This window comes from Pygocentrus nattereri, chromosome 14, assembly GCF_015220715.1.
Source record: "Pygocentrus nattereri isolate fPygNat1 chromosome 14, fPygNat1.pri, whole genome shotgun sequence".
NCBI lineage: Eukaryota > Metazoa > Chordata > Actinopteri > Characiformes > Serrasalmidae > Pygocentrus > Pygocentrus nattereri.
In genome coordinates this window covers 8,134,945-8,154,039 of record NC_051224.1, presented here as the reverse complement: position 1 = coordinate 8,154,039, position 19,095 = coordinate 8,134,945, and the positions used below count along the sequence as shown (strand labels likewise).

Here is a 19,095-nt window from a genome sequence, read left to right as displayed (position 1 = left end):
TTTTTTTTTTGTTTGTTTGTGTTTGTTTGTTTGTTTTTTAGCATTACTAATATGAGCCATAGTGCAATTGAACGAGGCAATATATTGATAACATTATTCAATACTGTTTTAAAGGAGGACCAAATTGGAGTCAAAGTTTCAAAACAGTTTTTTTGTTGTGATGAGATCTGCCAAAAGCTGATTTAAGATGAAGGGCAGAGGGGACGCATCATTGTGAAGACAGAGACATAATGGGAAAAAGATAAAACTTAAAATATGGCCTGTGCAAAAGTTAGTATACCTTTTATGTTTTTTTTTCAATATGTTAAGCATATAAATAGTAATTATAAATAGTAATTCTGCACAAACATTTGTAGAAAGAATGACTTATTTTCACATGGAAAATCAACAAAACATATAATTTGACCAGGGGTGCTCAACGATTAGCATTTCAACAATTACAGTTAGGCTATGGATTAGGTTTAGGGTCTAGGTTGAAGTTCAAGTTGAAGTTCAGGTTCAGGTTAAGGGTTAAATGAACCGAGATTGACTGAGCTTCTACAGTGGATTCAACAGATTGTCAAGATAAAGAGTGACAGTTACTATTTCCAAAATGCAACATTTTTATGCAATACTTTTACTTTACTGCAACTTCCATGTTCGTGAGGGGTGTCATTATCAATTTTATTGTATTAATAATGCTTAAGATTAATTGAGTCATCAGAAAAAAAAGGATTCTACCAAACAACAACAAAAGTTTGGGCACCCAGATCAAATTTCTTTTTTGTTGACTACCGAAGTGAAAATAAGTATACAACCTCTACAGATCACACACTTCTGCACAATTATTGTTTATCTGCTGAATTTAACATACTGGGGGGCTAAAACATGGTCCGTGTAAAAGTTCTGGCACATTTAACATTTTATGTTTAAGTATAAATATAGGTTTGCCAATGGTACCCAAACTTGACACACATGACACATGACTGTAGAAAATGTTAAATATGTATAAAAATAATGCACAGAAATGTGAAATATGAATGATGCATTATTGTCATGTAAACAGCCAATTAATTATTGCAGATTCATCAAGAAGGTTCATTTTTAGTGATTTATTTAATCAAGTTTAATTGAGTAATTGCAACAGCACTATTTTGAGGTAATTGTACCCAACACTGTTTATGTTCTTTCTAGTTTATATTATTTGTTTTGTATTGTGTTTTTATCACATTCTTTTTTTCACCAAATACAATGTGTACACTGAATTACTGAATTAAAATGACACTTGCACCAGGATAAATTCAGTCTACAGTTCAGTCTGTACTTGGTGAATAAAAGATCCTGATTCAGATTCTGAAGGCAAGGCACTTGCATGAGCCTGCGCAGCAGCGAGACGAGAGAAATGTGACGTTCGCTGCTTCGGCCTTGTGCAGAACAGAGATTGGCCTGTGCTCAGGGCTTTGGGTAATGCTGGACTGCAGGCAGCAGTGTTTGCATTGACAGGCGATGGCACTACTCTCACACAAACACAACCATGAACACACAGCGTTGTCTGGGCACGAGCATTTTGTTTACATATATTACACACATAATGCACCTCAAAGGCAAACAATTGTAACAGCCAAAACTTTCTGGCAGAGCTGAGAGGCATTCTGGAAGAGAAAATGCTCCTCATTAGATGCCTGTGGGTGTTTCAGTTTTCACGGTTATTAAGTAGGGGTGTAACAATATGTGTTTTCAGGATTTATATGATTTTCAATTCTGAGGTTAAGATTTGATTCCGTTTTTGACATTTGATTCTAAAGAGTTCTAATTATTTGCTGCACAGATGGTTTGATTCACAAAGTAGACATTTTATTAAAAAACAGCAGACGCATATGTATTTGGTGGATTATTTAGCGAAGTGACACTGACGTGGTGGTGATGTGTTAGTATGTTGTGCTGGTGTGAGTGGATCAGACACAGCAGCGCTTCTGGAGTTTTTAAACATCTCAAGGTCACTGCTGGACATTTTGGGAGAAGAAAATAATAACGTATGTTTCCTTTTGGAGGAATTACATCAACAATGGAGTTAAACACTAGCATTCATAAACACTAGCATTGTGTATTGCTGAGTCTGTGCAGGTCTCTGTTTTGACTGAAATAAAAAAAGTTAGCTTTAACAGTTGATAGTATAGCTTTTTGCATTTCTCTGCTGTGCTTGGATGATTTTTTTGACTATCCCTCTCAACACCCAGAAATTACACAGACAAATCTCCTTTCCAAAATGTTGAGTTGATTACTGCAATAAAACAATAATAAAATAGCAAATAACAACTATTTTTAAATGTGTATTTATGATTCAGATTAGGTTATTTAACATCAACATATACAGTATGTCTAATATGTATTTTCATGTGGCCCTTGGCTCACTGGGGCTGTAGGCAGCTGCCTACCTTTGCCTAGCGCAATGGCCCCTACTGATCATTGTCTGTAACTTGCTTGAAAAATAGCAAATGAAAGACCCCCAGAAGAAACCGGGGGCTGTTTTAACAGTGCATATTTGTTTTGATCTGTTTTGATACTTTTTTGAAATCATTATAAGATGATCTGTAGGTTCCATAAACTCTAGTAAAGCTCTGCTATGAAGAAAAGTGCTGTTAAAGTTGGCCACTTTTTTGCCCATTGGAAGAAAAGATGCACCGAAAAAAGAATAAAAATGGAATGGATACTGATCTGCACAGCTTCATCTACTGCCAGCATTCATGCAAGCACTGGACAGAAAACAGCCTCTCTTTACTCCTTCTTTCAGCAGAGGTAGTGAATGTATGACTTAAAATGCATGACCCTCAACTGATCAGTGGTACCACCTGGTGGCCAAAACCTCTGTAAGGCACATTTAAAGGAACAGTTTCACAAAACAGTGCATAAAGTAAACAAGTAAGCTCCACAGACACAAAACGTTGACATGACAACACAACTTAACAACACAACAAAGGACAATAACATCCCAATTTAAGATGTAAATAAATTTTAGTCTGGGTAGATTTCAACAGCCTTAGCTTAGTTTCATTGTAATCTGTGCATTGAAATGATTATAATTTCATCCAGAATGAAACAGATTATGATGATACTGTACACCTGAACAAATATTGTGTAGAGTATACCTTTTTTGTAATTATCCTTTTTCCTGATCTTAAATACGGTGGACACACCCGGTTAAAACTGCTTCCTGACCTTGCTATAATGAAGCACTTCTGCATCTTTCTTTCAGAATTGGAATCTCTCCTTCAGAAAATCTGCTGCAGGGTGATGATGGTGACCAGTACAACCATGGTTTAGAGATTATTAAGCAAAAATACAACATGGAAGTATTGTATCATTAGCCAATTTGAGAACAAGTTGGCAAATCGTAACACTGCTGACCTCTGATATGGGTTCCCCTGTTTGTCTTACACAGGAACTGTATGACAGGTGCAAGAAGCACAGCTCTCTGAAAGAATGAGGGTAAAGTGAAAGGAGCAAAGAGATTCTCCAGCTAAGGACTCCATCAGCTGGTAATATGACAGAATGCAGAAAGCATAAAGTATTATTTTTTGTATGTTCATTGCAATAACTGGCTCACTGTTAAGCACTATAATTATTGGCATCTTTGGTAAAAACTGGCATAAAACTATAAAAAGATCAAGGTGAAAAAAAAACAAAAAAGGACTTTCTCTCATTTTATCTTTAACTGAGGATGTTAAACTTCTGGAAAACTTCTGAATGTTATAGGCTGCTTTCTGAAAGACATGAATAACTGGGTTGTACTGAGTCAAAAATGCCTCATGAGTGAAAAGAAAACCATCAGAATTAAAAAAATCGATCAACTAGTATGAAATTGTTATGGAAACAATATTCCAAAAAGATATATTTATGCTTGTATGAGATATGTGCTTGTATTATGCTTGATATATGCTACATATGCTTGTATTGTTAATGTTTTATATAAAGTGTGGTATGTGGTGAAAATTTACACATGTACTCTATGCTAAAAAGGCCTGGCAAGGAGATGCATGCATTAAACAGGTATTTTATCAATGCTGTAATTAAAAATTAAGAAAAAACTTCAGATCATCCAGGCTACACAAGATATGGAGAGGTATAATATTCCAGATGGATCCTGAAGAGCTGTCTTATACAGTTCATTTCAAAGGAATTATTCAGTGAAGAAAAATCCAAAGAGTTAAGCTAGCATTTTTCATGAGTTCACAATTATTGTTATTTTTTAATGTAATGTGTCTTGTTTTTCCAAAGAAGATAAAGATCATTTGAGCAATTACTTTGCTTACTTTACTATCAAGATATAGAGACATTGCTGCATATAATAAACATGGAATTCACTCTGCTATTGTGATTAAAGCTCTGCCTCTTATTGTTGAAGCCATTGGTTTAATTTCTTTTGAGTTTTTGAATAATGGGGTTAATACTTATACTTCACTTTCACTTAAATTCAGAAATAGACCAGATGCCCTGGAAAATTAATTAATTACTTCAATAGCAACTGGAATCTGTTCATTTTATAGGGAGAGTGTATCATCAGCAAGTTGTGTTATAATTAATTATAATTAATTCAGTAGTAATAACAGAACAGAATCTGGGCAGTTTGATCACTATCAGAAGAAGGTATGGAGAAGCTGAGTAGCTTGATCACTATCGTAAGAAGGTATGGAGAAGCTGGGCAGCTTGATCACTATCAGAAGAAGGCATGGAGAAGCTGGGTAGCTTGATCACTATCAGAAGAAGGCATGGAGAAGCTGGGTAGCTTGATCACTATCAGAAGGTATGGAGAAGCTGGGCAGCTTGATCACTATCAGAAGAAGGCATGGAGAAGCTGGGTAGCTTGATCACTATCAGAAGGTATGGAGAAGCTGGGTAGCTTGATCACTATCAGAAGAAGGTATGGAGAAGCTGGGCAGCTTGATCACTATCGGAAGAAGGTATGGAGAAGCTGGGTAGCTTGATCACTATCAGAAGAAGGTATGGAGAAGCTGGGCAGCTTGATCACTATCGGAAGAAGGTATGGAGAAGCTGGGCAGCTTGATCACTATCGTAAGAAGGTATGGAGAAGCTGGGCAGCTTTATCACTATCAGAAGAAGGTATGGAGAAGCTGGGTAGCTTGATCACTATCAGAAGGTATGGAGAAGCTGGGTAGCTTGATCACTATCAGAAGAAGGTATGGAGAAGCTGGGCAGCTTGATCACTATCGGAAGAAGGTATGGAGAAGCTGGGCAGCTTGATCACTACCAGAAGAAGCTGGGGAGCCCTGTGTGATTTCTTTAGATACATTAGTAGATGTACCACCCATCAATTTCTAAGAAGTGTTGCCATTGTTTTAAAGTGTTTTAACAGTCTGAGAAAAATAAGTTTCAAAACTAAAATTAGAAAATGAATTCAAAATGAATTGGTGCTCCACAGAGTGAAATGCTTTATAAAAATCTAAGAATAAAATGAATCCATTGTCATTAAAAAGCTCCAAATAGTCTAAAATATGCAGCATAATTTTCTTGTTTTATTTGCCCATTTCTCATAAAGCCAGGTTTTACTTTTATAATAAATTTATTCTACAGTCTTAATTCTTTTAGCACTTATTAGAGCAAGTATCTTAAAATCATTATTAATAAACATATACTTTGCTTCACTGTAGTGGTTGGAAGTTAATTGATGGTCATCTGTGGTCACCATTAATATTTCATTTGCTAATACAGTTTTTTATTAAAATGACAGTTTTCAGATTTGAAGAATATTGTGGGTTGTGTTCTCCTGCTTCTAGCCATCTCGACCTTGATCTGATAAATACATCTTCTGCTTTCTTTCTGTAAAGATCATCAAACGTAATTTGCAAATTGGCCAATTTCAAAGTTTTTTCCTCATTTTAAGAATCTGAATTCTTCTGAGATAGATGAGTTAGATCTTAGCTAACTTTTCTATTTTCCCACCTCAAATTTGAAAAGTTCACACACACACACACACACACACACACACACACACACACACACACACACACACACACTAAGCCTCATTTTCTAAGCTGCTTCACCCTCAGGGTCACGGGGGGATGCTGGAGCCTATCCCCATGGTCATTGGGTGGAAAACAGGATGAAAAGTTCTCAATTTATTCCTTTTTTTCATTTCTAACTTGTAAGAAATCTGAAATCATTTTAACCATTAATTAAAGCTCACTGTAAAATATGTATTGACTTCCAATATAAAGAGTATAATTTAGCAAGTCCAGTTCTCCTGACTGCGTGGAAACCCACTCAGACACAGGGGACAAAGGTTGCCCGGTCAGGGAATCGAACCCAGGCAACAATTAAAACAGTGATATGAGATGGAAATGAACAGTAATGTAAGTTAGTAGTTAGGATTCCAGATCCGCAACCACTGAAGAGGAATTTAACGTGATATGAGTGAGCTCTTTTTTCCCCTCACGGTTTGAAGTACACTACGTAGAGACAAAACCGAAATAAGGTGAAAGAGACGAGCAGTTCTCTTTGTCTGCCATTGTAGTTTGAAGGCGTCATTCTGCGCTACGGCAGTTTCACTCCTAACCAGCAGGCGGCGCACCTGAAAGGCCTTTGTTCTCTCCTTAGCTAGTTTTTTTTTTTTCCAGCGCCTCGTTGCGAGGAGAACCGCTGCCATTTTGTAGTTGCAGCGGAATCCCGAAAGCGTCGGACGCATTTTTTTTTTGTAAATGAGTAAAACTAAACTGTTGTAATTTGTCGTGAACAACTCGGAGGCACAATGCTGTCCGCCGCCCAGCTCCTCGACGAGTTAATGGGCCGAGATAGAAACTTGGCTCCCGATGAGAAGCGCTGTAACGTCCGCTGGGACGACGAGACTGTGAGTCACTGCAGATAACGAGCAGCTAACGTTAGCTTAGCGAGCGAGCTAATAACAGTTATGCTTGGCGGAGTTTTAGCTTAAACCAGTAACTGACGAAAAGCGGCGTTGCTTATTTTCTTGAAGTATTTATGTTCGGCTCAGATGTTGCGAGATCAACCGAACTAACATAATCGACGTCAAATTAGCGTGTGTGATGTAAGGGTATGTTGTACTACGGCGCTGCAATGCGCGCCACACGAGTCAATGTGTAGCTAAACTAGCATTAGCCTGCTAACGTTATTAGACAGTTTGGGGCAGGTAGTTCGCTAGCTAGCTAACTAGACAGCCTAGGCATCATCAACCAGATTAATTTCCAAGCCTGTACCCAACACCGAGCTGCATTACTCTCGTGTGTGAGCTCTAACAAACGTCTCCGTGCTGTTGAATTGTATTCTTTAAGCAGGTGCGACCTTTAGCTAGCTAGTAACTAACAAGTGCTCTGAGCTTCTTCGCGGTGGGCGGTGTTTTTTTTTTTTTTTGCTGCAGCGACTTGGCTAATGCTGTGGCCTAAAGGTAGCTTAATATGTTCCCGTCCCCCTAACTAAATATAGATGGGGTCCTTTACGGTATTCAGCGTTCTGTGCCCAGGTGCTTACTGGCCAAGTCAAAACAGGCTGCGAGGCACTTTTAGGATTGTAGGGTAACTTAACGTAACGCTAACGTGATCAGATGTTCGGCCTCTGTTTCATAAGCTTGACCTGATACGCACGGCAGTTTCCAGAAGTTGTAGCTATAGATGTAAAGTGCTCGCCGAAATCATTGGTTTGATGTGAAATGCGCCGTTCTGGAGAAACTTTGCGAATCATAGTTGTTTCCAGTGGTGGTGATAGGAACCAGACGACTGAAGCGTTTAATGCCTCTCAAAGCTACTTCAAAGAAAGTTAGTGCCTGAAAGGTTTATGGCTGCACTGCCTTATGCCTGAGATGCTGTTCATGGTGGAGTGAGCTCTGCAGGTCGCTGTAAGGCAAAAATAGTGCCCAACGATTTTTTTCCCCGTAGTACCACTATTACCATTTCCAACAGGACATGTTAAAGCTCAGAAGACGTGTAGGATCACTGGGCGTATTGTTTAATAAATAAAATGTTTGTAGATATCACAACACTGGTTTCTATGTCCACTGCTGTAAAGAAAGCTGAATTGCTCGTTTCCTCTATAGTGTACAATTTCACATCTGACTGCTATGAATAACTTGCTTATATCTCAGCGATTATTCTGAAATTTTGAAAAGACTTCATAGCCACAGTAATAGAAGAGGAAAGTTTTCCCTGTCACATTGTCAGTTGAAAAAGGTTTTTTTGCAATTAAATGGTATGTTTGGCCTATGCTCACAAAGCGCTATGAACGTAATCTGTTTATTGTAAGGAATGGCTGCTTTGTTCTAGATTTGATCCCTCGTCTTTCTTTTTTCGGCCTTTTTATCACAGGTCTGCAAGTATTATCTCTGTGGATTTTGCCCAGCTGAATTGTTCACTAACACACGCTCTGACTTGGGTATGAACATGTTTCATGTGGTTTTTTAGAATTATTTTAAGATTCAGCAGTTTGTCCTTCATGTGTCTGAAATCATAATGATGAAACTTTTTCTTTTCCTAGGTCCTTGTGAAAAGATTCATGATGAAAATCTCAGAAAAATGTAAGCAAAATCCATTTAAACTACAGCCTGTTTTGTTGTACAGACAGTGTTGTCCAGAGTTTGAAATAGCATGTTTGTGTGGGGCAGGTATGAGAAAAGCTCCCGTTTCATGAAGGAAGGGTATGAGAGGGACTTCCTGAGGTACCTTCAGAGTCTTCTGGCTGAGGTGGAGCGCAGGATCCGGAGAGGCCATGCCAGACTGGCGCTATCACAGGCCCAGCAGAACTCTGGAGTATGTGAACATGCATGTGAAAGTAGCATTTACTACTTTTGCAGTCAGTCTTAATCGCATTTGGTTAAATTGACAGGAATCTTGTGACTTACAGGGACCTGGCCCATCTGGGAAGAATGAGGAAAAGGCCCAGGTGCTCACAAAGAAGATTGAAGAACTTGTCGTCCAGGTATGGTTTTGTTGTGTATAGAGATGCAATAGTGCACTTGAATATTGGCCCTATAGCGCCCATGTTTACTAAGTGTGTTGGCTGCACAACAGGGCTGTGACAGCTTTGCTTAAGTTAGCATAATAAGCCAGTAACATAATTAGCCTGCAACATGTTAAAGCAGCCAAAACATCAAAGCCACTCTAATGAAAAATGGAAAAACTTTTGGTGTTAGTCAGGTTTAACACTGAGCAGCTCCAAATCAGAAGTTTTTATGACCCTCATGTTACAGGTATGTCTTAGAAACAAGAAAGGGAGATGAATGCTGCTTGTTAAAGAAGTGCAGTGAGGTGATCCCAAATGTGAGCAGGTATATTAGAGCAAGGTTAGCACTAAAATATGCAGTGCAGGAGTTCTTCAGGACCAGAGTTGGGAACTATTTTGAACATATAAATTAGACTCTTAATAGACTCTTACTCTTTGTAGCTGTTGTCTGTCTGGAAATATTTTGTTAAACCATGTAAATTGAGAGCCATCACAATAAATTGCATTGTCAGTATTTCCAACTGTTCAATGTGATCTTTCATATGACTATTGCGCAAGAAATGGATTGAATGTTGATGTGGTTGTAATAAGATTTACATTTTTTAAAATGTGTGTTTGTTTCCAGATTGAAGAACTGGGCTCAGAGGGCCGTGTAGAGGAAGCACAAGGCATGATGAAGCTGGTGGAGCAGCTAAAGGAAGAGAGGGAGCAGCTCAGCTCAACACCTTCTGTGAGTTATAAATCTGTTAACTGTAGTGTTTTAATACATTTCATATTTATTTCCTTCTGTGGAGTCTTGGATGAACGTTAGTTTTAGATGGGGGGAAGTTTGGACTCTAAATTGTTTCTTGGAATTTTCAGACAATTGAGAGCTTTGCTGCTCAGGAGAAGCAGATGGAGGTTTGTGAAGTTTGTGGTGCTTTCCTCATCGTTGGTGACGCTCAGTCCAGAGTGGATGACCATCTAATGGGCAAGCAGCATATGGGCTATGCTAAAATCAAATCAACTGTGGAGGAGCTCAAGGTGAGTGTGCAACATGTTTATGTATGCTTTAATGTAAAAGTTGATTGGGAGTTAGTTTTTGGGAATCCTAATTCATGAAATTCATGAATTTTTTTTTTAAATTGCGTTACTGCAGTTATTTTTGGTGTGATGACATTCCCTTGACCTTCACAAAATGTGTTCCAGAATATTTCTGATGTTTTTTTCTTTGTTAAATCTTTGTAGCATACTTATTGGTCAAAGCCGCTTTTAATGTCTTGTTGGCAAGCTGTTTAGATATTTTGGGCGAGCAGCTCCAATACAAAAATGTATTTGCTGAAATTCTGCAGGAGAAACTTCGACGGCGCTCAGAGGACCCGGAAAAAGAGGACCGGAATAAGAGGGAGAGAGAGAGGGAAGACAGGGAGCGTGAGAGAGAGGAGCGAGAGAAGAAGCGCAAGGAGGAAGAAGAGCAGCGAGAAAAGGAGCGGGAGAGAGAGAGGGAAAAGGAGCGGGAGAAAGAGCGAGAGAGAGAACGAGAGCGTGAACGGGAACGTGACAGGGACAGAGAGCGGGAGCGAGAGAGACGCAGCAGGCGAAGCCACTCCCACAGCCGCCACTCCAGCAGGGCATCAGATCGTCGCAGGAGCCGCTCACGGGACAGGAGGAGAAGCAGAAGCAAGGAACGGGAGAGGAAGCGTAGCAGGTATGTATGCTCCAGCCCAGGTCAAGCTTTCAGTAAGTGTCTCTGTTATGAATGATTAGAAATTTTAAACTGGATCAGCTTATGGCTGTGTTACACTGGCTTCTCCTCTTCAAGGAGTTACCAGTGCAGAGACCCAGATGTTATGGGTCAAGTACGAAAATATCTTGATTCTTTAAGTATCAACAGCATTTCTCAACCTTTTTCAATCCTGTCATGGGTCATTCTTGTTACTCCAGTCTTAAATGTAATAAAAAAATTAAATGCACTCTGCATCCCTTTGACAACCAATATACACACATGCAAAAGCCCACTATACCACACGTGCATATACATTTTGCTGCTGATCTATCACTGGATGATGAAGCTTGGCTTAGGTTCAGAGTTACCTGATTTTGTAATCAGATTGTTAGCCACCTCATGCAAGTTGCACAGCTATTGCTTTTTAATTATTTTTATCATTATTCTTTTTATTACCTTAGCAGTGTTAAGTTTTTTTTTTTGACACCACTCCTGATGAAGCCAGATGCCAACCCGGTTGACAAAGGCTGCTCTTGAAGGTGTTTTTCATCCAATGAGATTAACACGCTACAAGATTGAAATATTCTGTTGAATTCACAGAATCATTAAATGCGATTATCTATTATATAGCTTTGGTCAGTGTTAGCACTGTTAAAGATCTATTTGCTATAGTGCAGTTTTTCAGCAACTGTATGTAGCAGTATGTAGTATGTAGCAATGTTATAGCAGACCTTTATATTATGGTATAAGCAGCCCTGTCTATCTATGTACCTACCTACCTATCTTGTTCCAGGTGAGGATGCAGTCACCAAGCACTAGTACATGATCAATAAATGCACCCAAATGTAACCTGGTGCACTTGACCAATGTTAACTTTTGCATACTCTTTACAAAATGGTAATTTTTTCTCTTGGTAGTGTGGAGAAAAGGAGCTAAAATAACCAGTTCTCTAGTTTACTAGCCTGCATGGCATTGGCAAATAAATGTAACTGTACAAAGTGAAAATTAAAAAAAAAAATAGCATTCAACACATCAAAATATATCTTATCCTATGTCATGGACACATACTTGATAAATGCATGTATCTGATTTTGGTCCAGTAAAACTACCCTGCAAAGAAAAGGTGATTTGATTCAGATGAGGTTAGTTACGTCCAATATTTGAGTGGACAGAAGTCATATTCTTGTGGAAATACACATTTGAATCGAGGAAAGTCGACATTATGCTAACTTAGTAGCTAGCGTAAGCAGATGTGTTTAGGGTGATGGTAACAATTTTCTTTGACCAGTCAGTAGTCTGCAGTTTTTCTATGTCACCTTTTGGTATTGGCTCAGCTTGTTTGGACAAAGGTGATGCCAAAAACAGTACCGGGTACCAAGTTTTCCTAATAGAAAACCAAAAAAGTTGAGATGAGTTGAGTCAATTCCATTCAGTGGAAAAGTGGCTTTGGTAAAGCCATGCTTGAACCTGTTACTCAGGTTCCAGTAATGTATCCTATTCCAGATAGATAGGTAAATACTTCATTGATCCCTAAGAAAATTTAGCAGCCAGTAGCAGTCACACAACACAGGACAGTAATAATAATAATAATAAGGGTGAAACAATATAAAAACAAGAATAAATACACATGTATCTACAGGCATATATACAAATAGAAATATACAACCATCTACAATAAGATCTGTATCCTGAGATTAAAAAGGCAGTGTAATAACAGCATATAATGACAATACTGAATAATTATGTGCATATATTAATACTGAAATAGTGTCTAGGTGTGCAGTGTCGATGTGCAAGATGCACAGTAGGGGTTACAGAAAGTTCAGTATGTACACTAAGGTGTCCATATGTGCAGATGGAATAAACCCATGATTTAGTATGAGATTTAGATTCAGTCCTCATCTGTCCTCTTCCCTCTCGTCTCTTCTTCTGGACTCACTGGGAGGAGTTGAAGAGCCTCATGGCTCTAGGGACAAAATCTCTTAAATCTGTTGGTTGAGCAGCTCTGTGACCGTAACCTGCCACTAAATGTGTTCCTCTTGTCCATGATGGTGGTGTGGAGTGGGTGGCCATCATCCTCTATAATGAGGAGCAGTTTGTTCAATGTCCTTCCCTTAGCCACAGAATATAGTTCCACACCAGCCACTGAACCCACACACCTGACCAGGTTGTCCAGTCACATCTTGTCTGTTTTGCTTCTGCCCCAGCAAACTACAGCATAAACAAGACACCTGGCAACCACAGTCTGATAGAACATCTGCAGGAGCTTCCTGCAGATGTTGAAGGACACCAACCTCCTCAGGAAATAGAGCCGGTTTTGCCCCTTCCTGTACAGGATGTCTGTGTTGGCTGACGAATAAAACCTATCATCCACCTGCAGTCTGAGATACCCGTAGGTCATAACCCTCTCCACTTCAACCCCCTCGGTAGAGATTGGCTGTGTGGGTGGTCTAGGCCTGCAAAGGTCCACCACCATCTGCTTGGTCTTGGAAGTGTTCAGTAGCAGGTTGTTCCTATGGCACCATGCCACAAAGTTCTTCACCAGGGTCTTGTACTCCTCCTGCTCTCCCCTTACACACACCACAATGGCAGTGTCATGCGAAAACCTCTGCATTTGGCACGTCTCAGAGTTGTACAGTGTAAAGAGATGGGGGGAAAGTACAGTCCCTTGTGGGGCTCCAGTTCTGGGCCCGATGGAAAAAGTATTGCATGGCATCCTCCACTCCCACTTTCTCCCTGTAGGCGCCCTGCAGGGGGTCCATTGCATGTCGAAACTGGGGTCTGAGAAGGTGTAGAAGCAAGCACTTCGGGGTCTTCATGACGTGATGTTAGAGCGACCGGCCTGAAGTTATGCACAGGACTTTAGTAGTCACAGTGCATGATTTCTGGCTTCATTGTTCACATTGAGGGATACTTTAAATGTTTTTAATACTGTAGTTGCCATCAGTTGTGTTTTGAACACACTTGTTTACTAGAACATTGTCTGCTGCTTATCAGGAGCCGTGACCGGGAGAGGAGGCGTAGCAGGGAGCGCTCAGACAGGAAGAGGCGTTCCCGCAGCAGAGAGAGGAGGAGGTCCCGCAGCTCGGAGCGCAAGAGCCATCGACACCGCAGCCGTAGTCGCGACAGGGATAGAGACAAAGAGAAGGACAGATCTGCCCGAGACAAAGGTAAGACCAGTCCTCCTAATCCTGTGACATAGGCACCTTTTTCATTGTGGGACAGGAGGTTTCTGAGTACGGAGGATAACCATTCCAGTGGTATTTTGACACAGAACGCAGTTTCCTCAACACTGTTAGCTAACAGTACTCGGGGCTGCAGAAACATTTGGTGGAATGTCTTAACGTTGCTATACACTGATGGGTTCTTTCTTTCTGTCTGTACTTTGCCACTTCATTCTATTGTTTCAAAATAAATAAAAAATAAGTTCAGTTCACTTACATGGTTGCCACATGAATGAAACCAGACCAGTACATCATTCTATAATTATCAAGGCATCACTTTATCAGCAATTGTAGAATATTAAGTAGTAGACAGAAGATGTTAGCATTAGCATAATGCCAATAGTTCTGCTCACCACAGAAAAGTTTTGATTCTGGCTAACAAAAGTTAGAGTATCAGAAGGCAAGATTCTTCCCGAAGTTGTGTGAGCGATGTTGGCGTGACAGCTGGAATCTTGTGTGTTCTGTGGTGCTTGGAGCTGTTAGTCTGTTGGTGGTCACTGAACCACTGTCATTTATGGTTTTTCTAGTTTACTGGGCCTGATTTGATTGCACAGCAGCTGGACTTCTTTAGTCTGTATGTGTAGTCTTATAGAGCTAGGCGATATGGCCAAAAATATTATGATAAACAAAATTCATATCAGCCGATGTTGATGCATGTCACGATAAATGTCATTCTGACCGTAAAGGATAGTTTAAACAGAAATTAACCATGCAGGAGTGAAAATCGGCCTTCAAACTTGAAAGAAATATTGACTTGACAAACACTCGCCAAACAATTCACAAATCTATCATGGGATAGTGGGAGAACGTTTCTGGTCAGCTGTTTTTACCAGCTGGAAAGCATGCCAGCAATTTTTTGTAATATTCATAATTTAAGAAAACAGATTAGTGTTAGGCTAGGCTCTCAACAATGTCAGCTTGGTACAAACAGCAAATAATTGCTGGCTCGGTAGGTCCGTGATGGACCACACTGCCTTGCTGCCATTGTGCCTACCACATATCATCCATATCAGAGTGCATCACAGTATTCAGTGTAACACCAGTTAGCAGACATCTGGATTTCTCTATAGTAGTTTGGGGGGTAAACTGCAATATATCTGACACTAGACAGTCCTCCTTTAAGGTACATTTAAATGGATATTGATTCTTTTGTGTCTTGTTTGACCTACAGTAACATCATTTCGCTGTTATGAGAATGACGGAGCACTAGTTTAAGTTAGCTAGCTGTTAAAACCAGCTAGCCAGCTCCCGCTCTCCAGTGCCACACATCCTCAGTTTACTTTCATTTAAATCAGGGCTGTGACTTGCATTGACCAGTTCTTTCTTTCACTTTCATTGCATGGGAATGCGCTAATGCTAAAATGACTGAGCACTGTAACACAGCACTGTACTTGTGAGGAGCAGACGTGATTTAATGCTGCTAAAACTTATTAGACTGTTAGGAAAGAGGAAGAGTTCACTCTGGGTCAGTACAGTTATGCCACATCTCATCACTCACACTTGGTCACAGGACAACAGATCACGGGTCGCTCCACTGAAACAAGGAATATATGAAACTCCATGTTTCAGACGTTGCAAAAGTATATTTGGTGACTCATTTTACACATCGCTCCCACCTTCTCTAACCAAAAAAAACTGTCGCTTTCCTTGCAGTAGAAAACACCACCAGGGCTGTTGCTAAACGTGTGAGAATGCTCTATTATTTGAGACATTTTTATAGTTCTATCAAGGAAAGTTATATTATGATAATTATCGGTTTATCACCCAGCCCAAGTCTTACATTTTTTGTTATGCACAAGATACAATAGCTAAGCCAGCACTAAGACCTAGCGCTAACTTGGTTAGATGGTGCTAATTTAGCCAGAAGGTTAACGGGTCACTCACCATATTTGACTTTTTTTTTTTTTTTTTTTTCATAGATATGGAACAAATGCTTGACACAGCTGCAATTTTAAATAGTCATCATTTGTCTATTTTTGCTCACCACTTTGTCCTAACATGGTTATCTACGTTAGTGCAACCAAGTTCAGTAACCATATGATCGCCACATTGTAGACCATATTTGATAGGTGTTTTTTTTTTTTTTTTTTTTTTTTTTTGTTTATGTATTTTTGTAGAAGCACTGTGAAAGCCTGTGCTTTCAATGGAAAAAAAACGCGAAATATATGCTATAAGTATGATTCTGTATGAGGATTAGAAGCTCTCCAAGAGGAGTTACTCATTTAAAGACTCAGTCTTTAAAATAAACCTTGCATTTTCACTTATTTCATCACCAGTAGACATGATGCATTGCACAATTTCTGCTTATGGCAATATGCCTACAAACATCTTCTTTTTTTTTTTTTTTTTGGTACAGTAGATCTTGTCTAGTGTGAAAAGTTTCTCATAAGACAAACCATGTCATGTGTGCTCACTGTAGTTGTAATGTTGTTTGTCCATGTCATGCAGTGTGTAAATGTTTTGTGCTATTCCTGTAAATGAGAGATGTACTGTCCCCTCAGAGCATAAGGACTCAGAAGAGAAGAAAAGTAGTGGGAAGGGCTCAGGTGACGAGCGGCCCAGCGAGCCCCTGAAGCCCGAGCCCATGGAGGTAGAGCCTCCCAAAACAGAGGTGAACGGCACCACTGAAGACCTCCATTCTGAAGGTGACACTCAGTCCAATTAAAACTGATCTGATAGGACCTCAGATCAGCTCCAGGTAAGTGCACTCTCCCCCTCCAGCTTGGCTCCTTCCCCCTCCCCTCTCCCTCCCCCCCTTTTTCTTTCAGTTATGTCTGTGATTTTTCTTCCTGTTTTTTAATAGTGCATCGTAAGTATGCACTGAAGATGGGACTAGAGGCTGAAACAGAAGAAGGTAGAATGAAACACAAACCCAGAGGGAAAAGCCAGTGTAGTCCTGAAAAACATGCCTGGAGGTACTTTGTTTTGTATCGGTCATACACATTTGTCTCTTAGACAAGTTCTCTTCCAAATTTACGTTTTTTTATTTTTTTATTTAAATTTCCTGCCTCTACCTATACACATTTCTGAACCTCAACTGTTAACTCAATGCTCGCAGTAAGAAAATGCTGTGATATTTGTGTAATTGATACATAGAACATATAAAATGGTGTGCCTATGTATGCATCCACATATATAAGCACACAGCAGTTTTAGCTGTATTTGTAATGTCTTTGAGGTGTTCACGGAGGAGCTTTTTATAAATTCATTAAAACTGCAGTCAGTATTGATTCTGTTCTCCAGTTTCATGGATGTGTGCTTCCTTGCCTTGCACTTTAATGCAGTCTGTTCTTAAAGTCGAGAGCCGATAGCATTGGGATGATGGAAGTGTAGGGTTAATGAATTATTGCAGCTGACTTCCATACCTCACACAGCGTTGGTGTTGTGAGCGACCCCATGAAAAGCCAAATTAAAAATCAAGGATACTGTCAAACTGTACAGGTACTCACCCAAGGTACTCCTTTCTCTACCCACATCCATTTGAATGCTGTTGCCTGTGAACGTGTTTCAGAGCTTGATGTTTTTGGTTTCTTTTGATTTTTATTTTTTTTCTCCAGTTACTGTTAAGATCCTCAGGCTTTTTTTTTTTTAATTTGTATTTGGTTGGTTTTGAAATGTCAAATGCCTACTGCACTTTAAACAAGTTGGAAGCAAAATGTTGGACTTCACAGATGAACCCGGTTGATATCCCAAAGTCACATGTCATACCCTGAGCTAATCATTGGGAAATGTGATTTTTCGTGTGATTTATGCTTTCTTTGTTACTAATACTTTTTAACCTTATTTGAGCCTGTTTAATATTGGCACTGTAATAAACAGGTAATTCACCTGTTTTTTGTTTTTTTTTTGGAGATCACAGCATACTCCACCTGTTATTCCCATCCTTTTCCAAAAAAAAAGAAAAGAAAACGAAATGGATGAGAGGATATCAATCGGGTTACTCTTATGGGGGGAAAAGTCAAACCAAATTTTTTTTTTAAAGTTCTAAGGTTTTGTTTGTGTGCTTTCCCTTAAACTTTTTACATGTACAACTGAATGGTCATTAAGTGGTGTTCTCTAAAGTACAAAGGCCAAAAACAATTAGGCAGGAAGAAGATAAAACAAAAAACAAATGTCCTTCAGCTAAAATTGTCATTGCAGTGTTAATTACTGTCTAATTGGATAAAAAGTAGTAACCAATGGATTCACACCTCAGTGTTTAATTCTGTACTAGTCCATTAGCTCAAGTTGTTTAAGTGACCATGAAAATGACAAGGGAGTTTTTATTTATTCCTATGTTTGTGTGCAGCAAATGACTTTGTTTTGCTGTGAGCAAATGGGATTTCAGCCACTAATTGTCTCTCTCTGACCATTTGTGCACATCAGGGGGAGCTGGGACAGCTGAACGAGGAAGACCTGAAGACCACCTATCTTCAACATGTCAACTCCGCTGCTTAAAACAAGGTGAACCACAGATGTAGTGGCCTAAATAAGATAAAATAAAAGGAATAAATGTAAAATGGTTCTGTTGCCCTTTTCCAGCAGTATCACAGGACCTTGTTTTTACCATGTTTTTGTTCCTTCGTACTTAACTGTTATGAGCTTATAAGTACATGAAGGTCCATTCTTATTTCTGTTAGTATGCATTTAATAAAAAGTACCTGTGACATGTTTGCTTTGTGCAGTTGGGTCTCACTTCACATTTTAGAATTGGAAGAGCAGTTTTGGAGTATAATGTACAGTGTTTGGACTCTGGACCCTGATTGGGCGCTCTCTCGCTTAGCTTTCATAATTTTTCCCCTCTCTGTAAGCTATATCCCAAATGTTTGATCACTTTTAGTTTAGAAAAGTGGATTTTCATTTTGTTCATATTTTTAAAATCCTGTATTTTGTCTTGAATAAAAAGTCAAAATGAATTTCCTGGGAAGTGTCGTGTTAATTGACTGTTACACATCATTGGGGAAAATTAGGTTTTAACTGAATGACGATTAAAACAGAGTAAAGAATGTCATAGTTTAACACTTGGTTATCTTCAGATCTTGCCATTTTTAATGATTAATTGCCTAATTGTGATTCAGTGTAAGATACTTTCGTGTAATCTATAACAAATGCTTTGTTAGTAATCCTTGCTGTGTCCAGTTGCAAAGAGAAAGTCTTTCTCTTCAAAGCCGCTGGTGAATGTGATTTGCTTTGCACCATTTCCAGAAAGTCGAGTTGGCCTCTATAGCTGTTTGGTTTATGAAT

The 19,095-nt window shown here is 39.3% G+C and overlaps 1 protein-coding gene across 2 annotated transcripts; it reads left to right on the top strand.

Annotated features, from left to right (window-relative positions):
* Positions 1-6,619: 6,619 nt before the first annotated feature.
* On the top strand, positions 6,620-18,758 carry luc7l3 (LUC7-like 3 pre-mRNA splicing factor). 2 transcript variants are annotated; one of them, XM_017705930.2, is made up of 11 exons: positions 6,620-6,841; positions 8,310-8,376; positions 8,479-8,518; positions 8,606-8,750; positions 8,845-8,919; positions 9,569-9,673; positions 9,805-9,966; positions 10,275-10,630; positions 13,646-13,818; positions 16,374-16,570; positions 18,238-18,758. In XM_017705930.2, exons 1-10 carry the CDS (start codon positions 6,743-6,745, stop codon positions 16,535-16,537), a joined length of 1,386 nt encoding a protein of 461 aa, XP_017561419.1. In that variant the 5' UTR covers positions 6,620-6,742; the 3' UTR covers positions 16,538-16,570; positions 18,238-18,758. The 2 variants fall into 2 exon arrangements, with proteins under 2 accessions (XP_017561419.1, XP_017561417.1); XM_017705928.2 differs by having other exon boundaries at positions 16,374-18,758.
* The last annotated feature ends 337 nt before the right edge of the window (positions 18,759-19,095 follow it).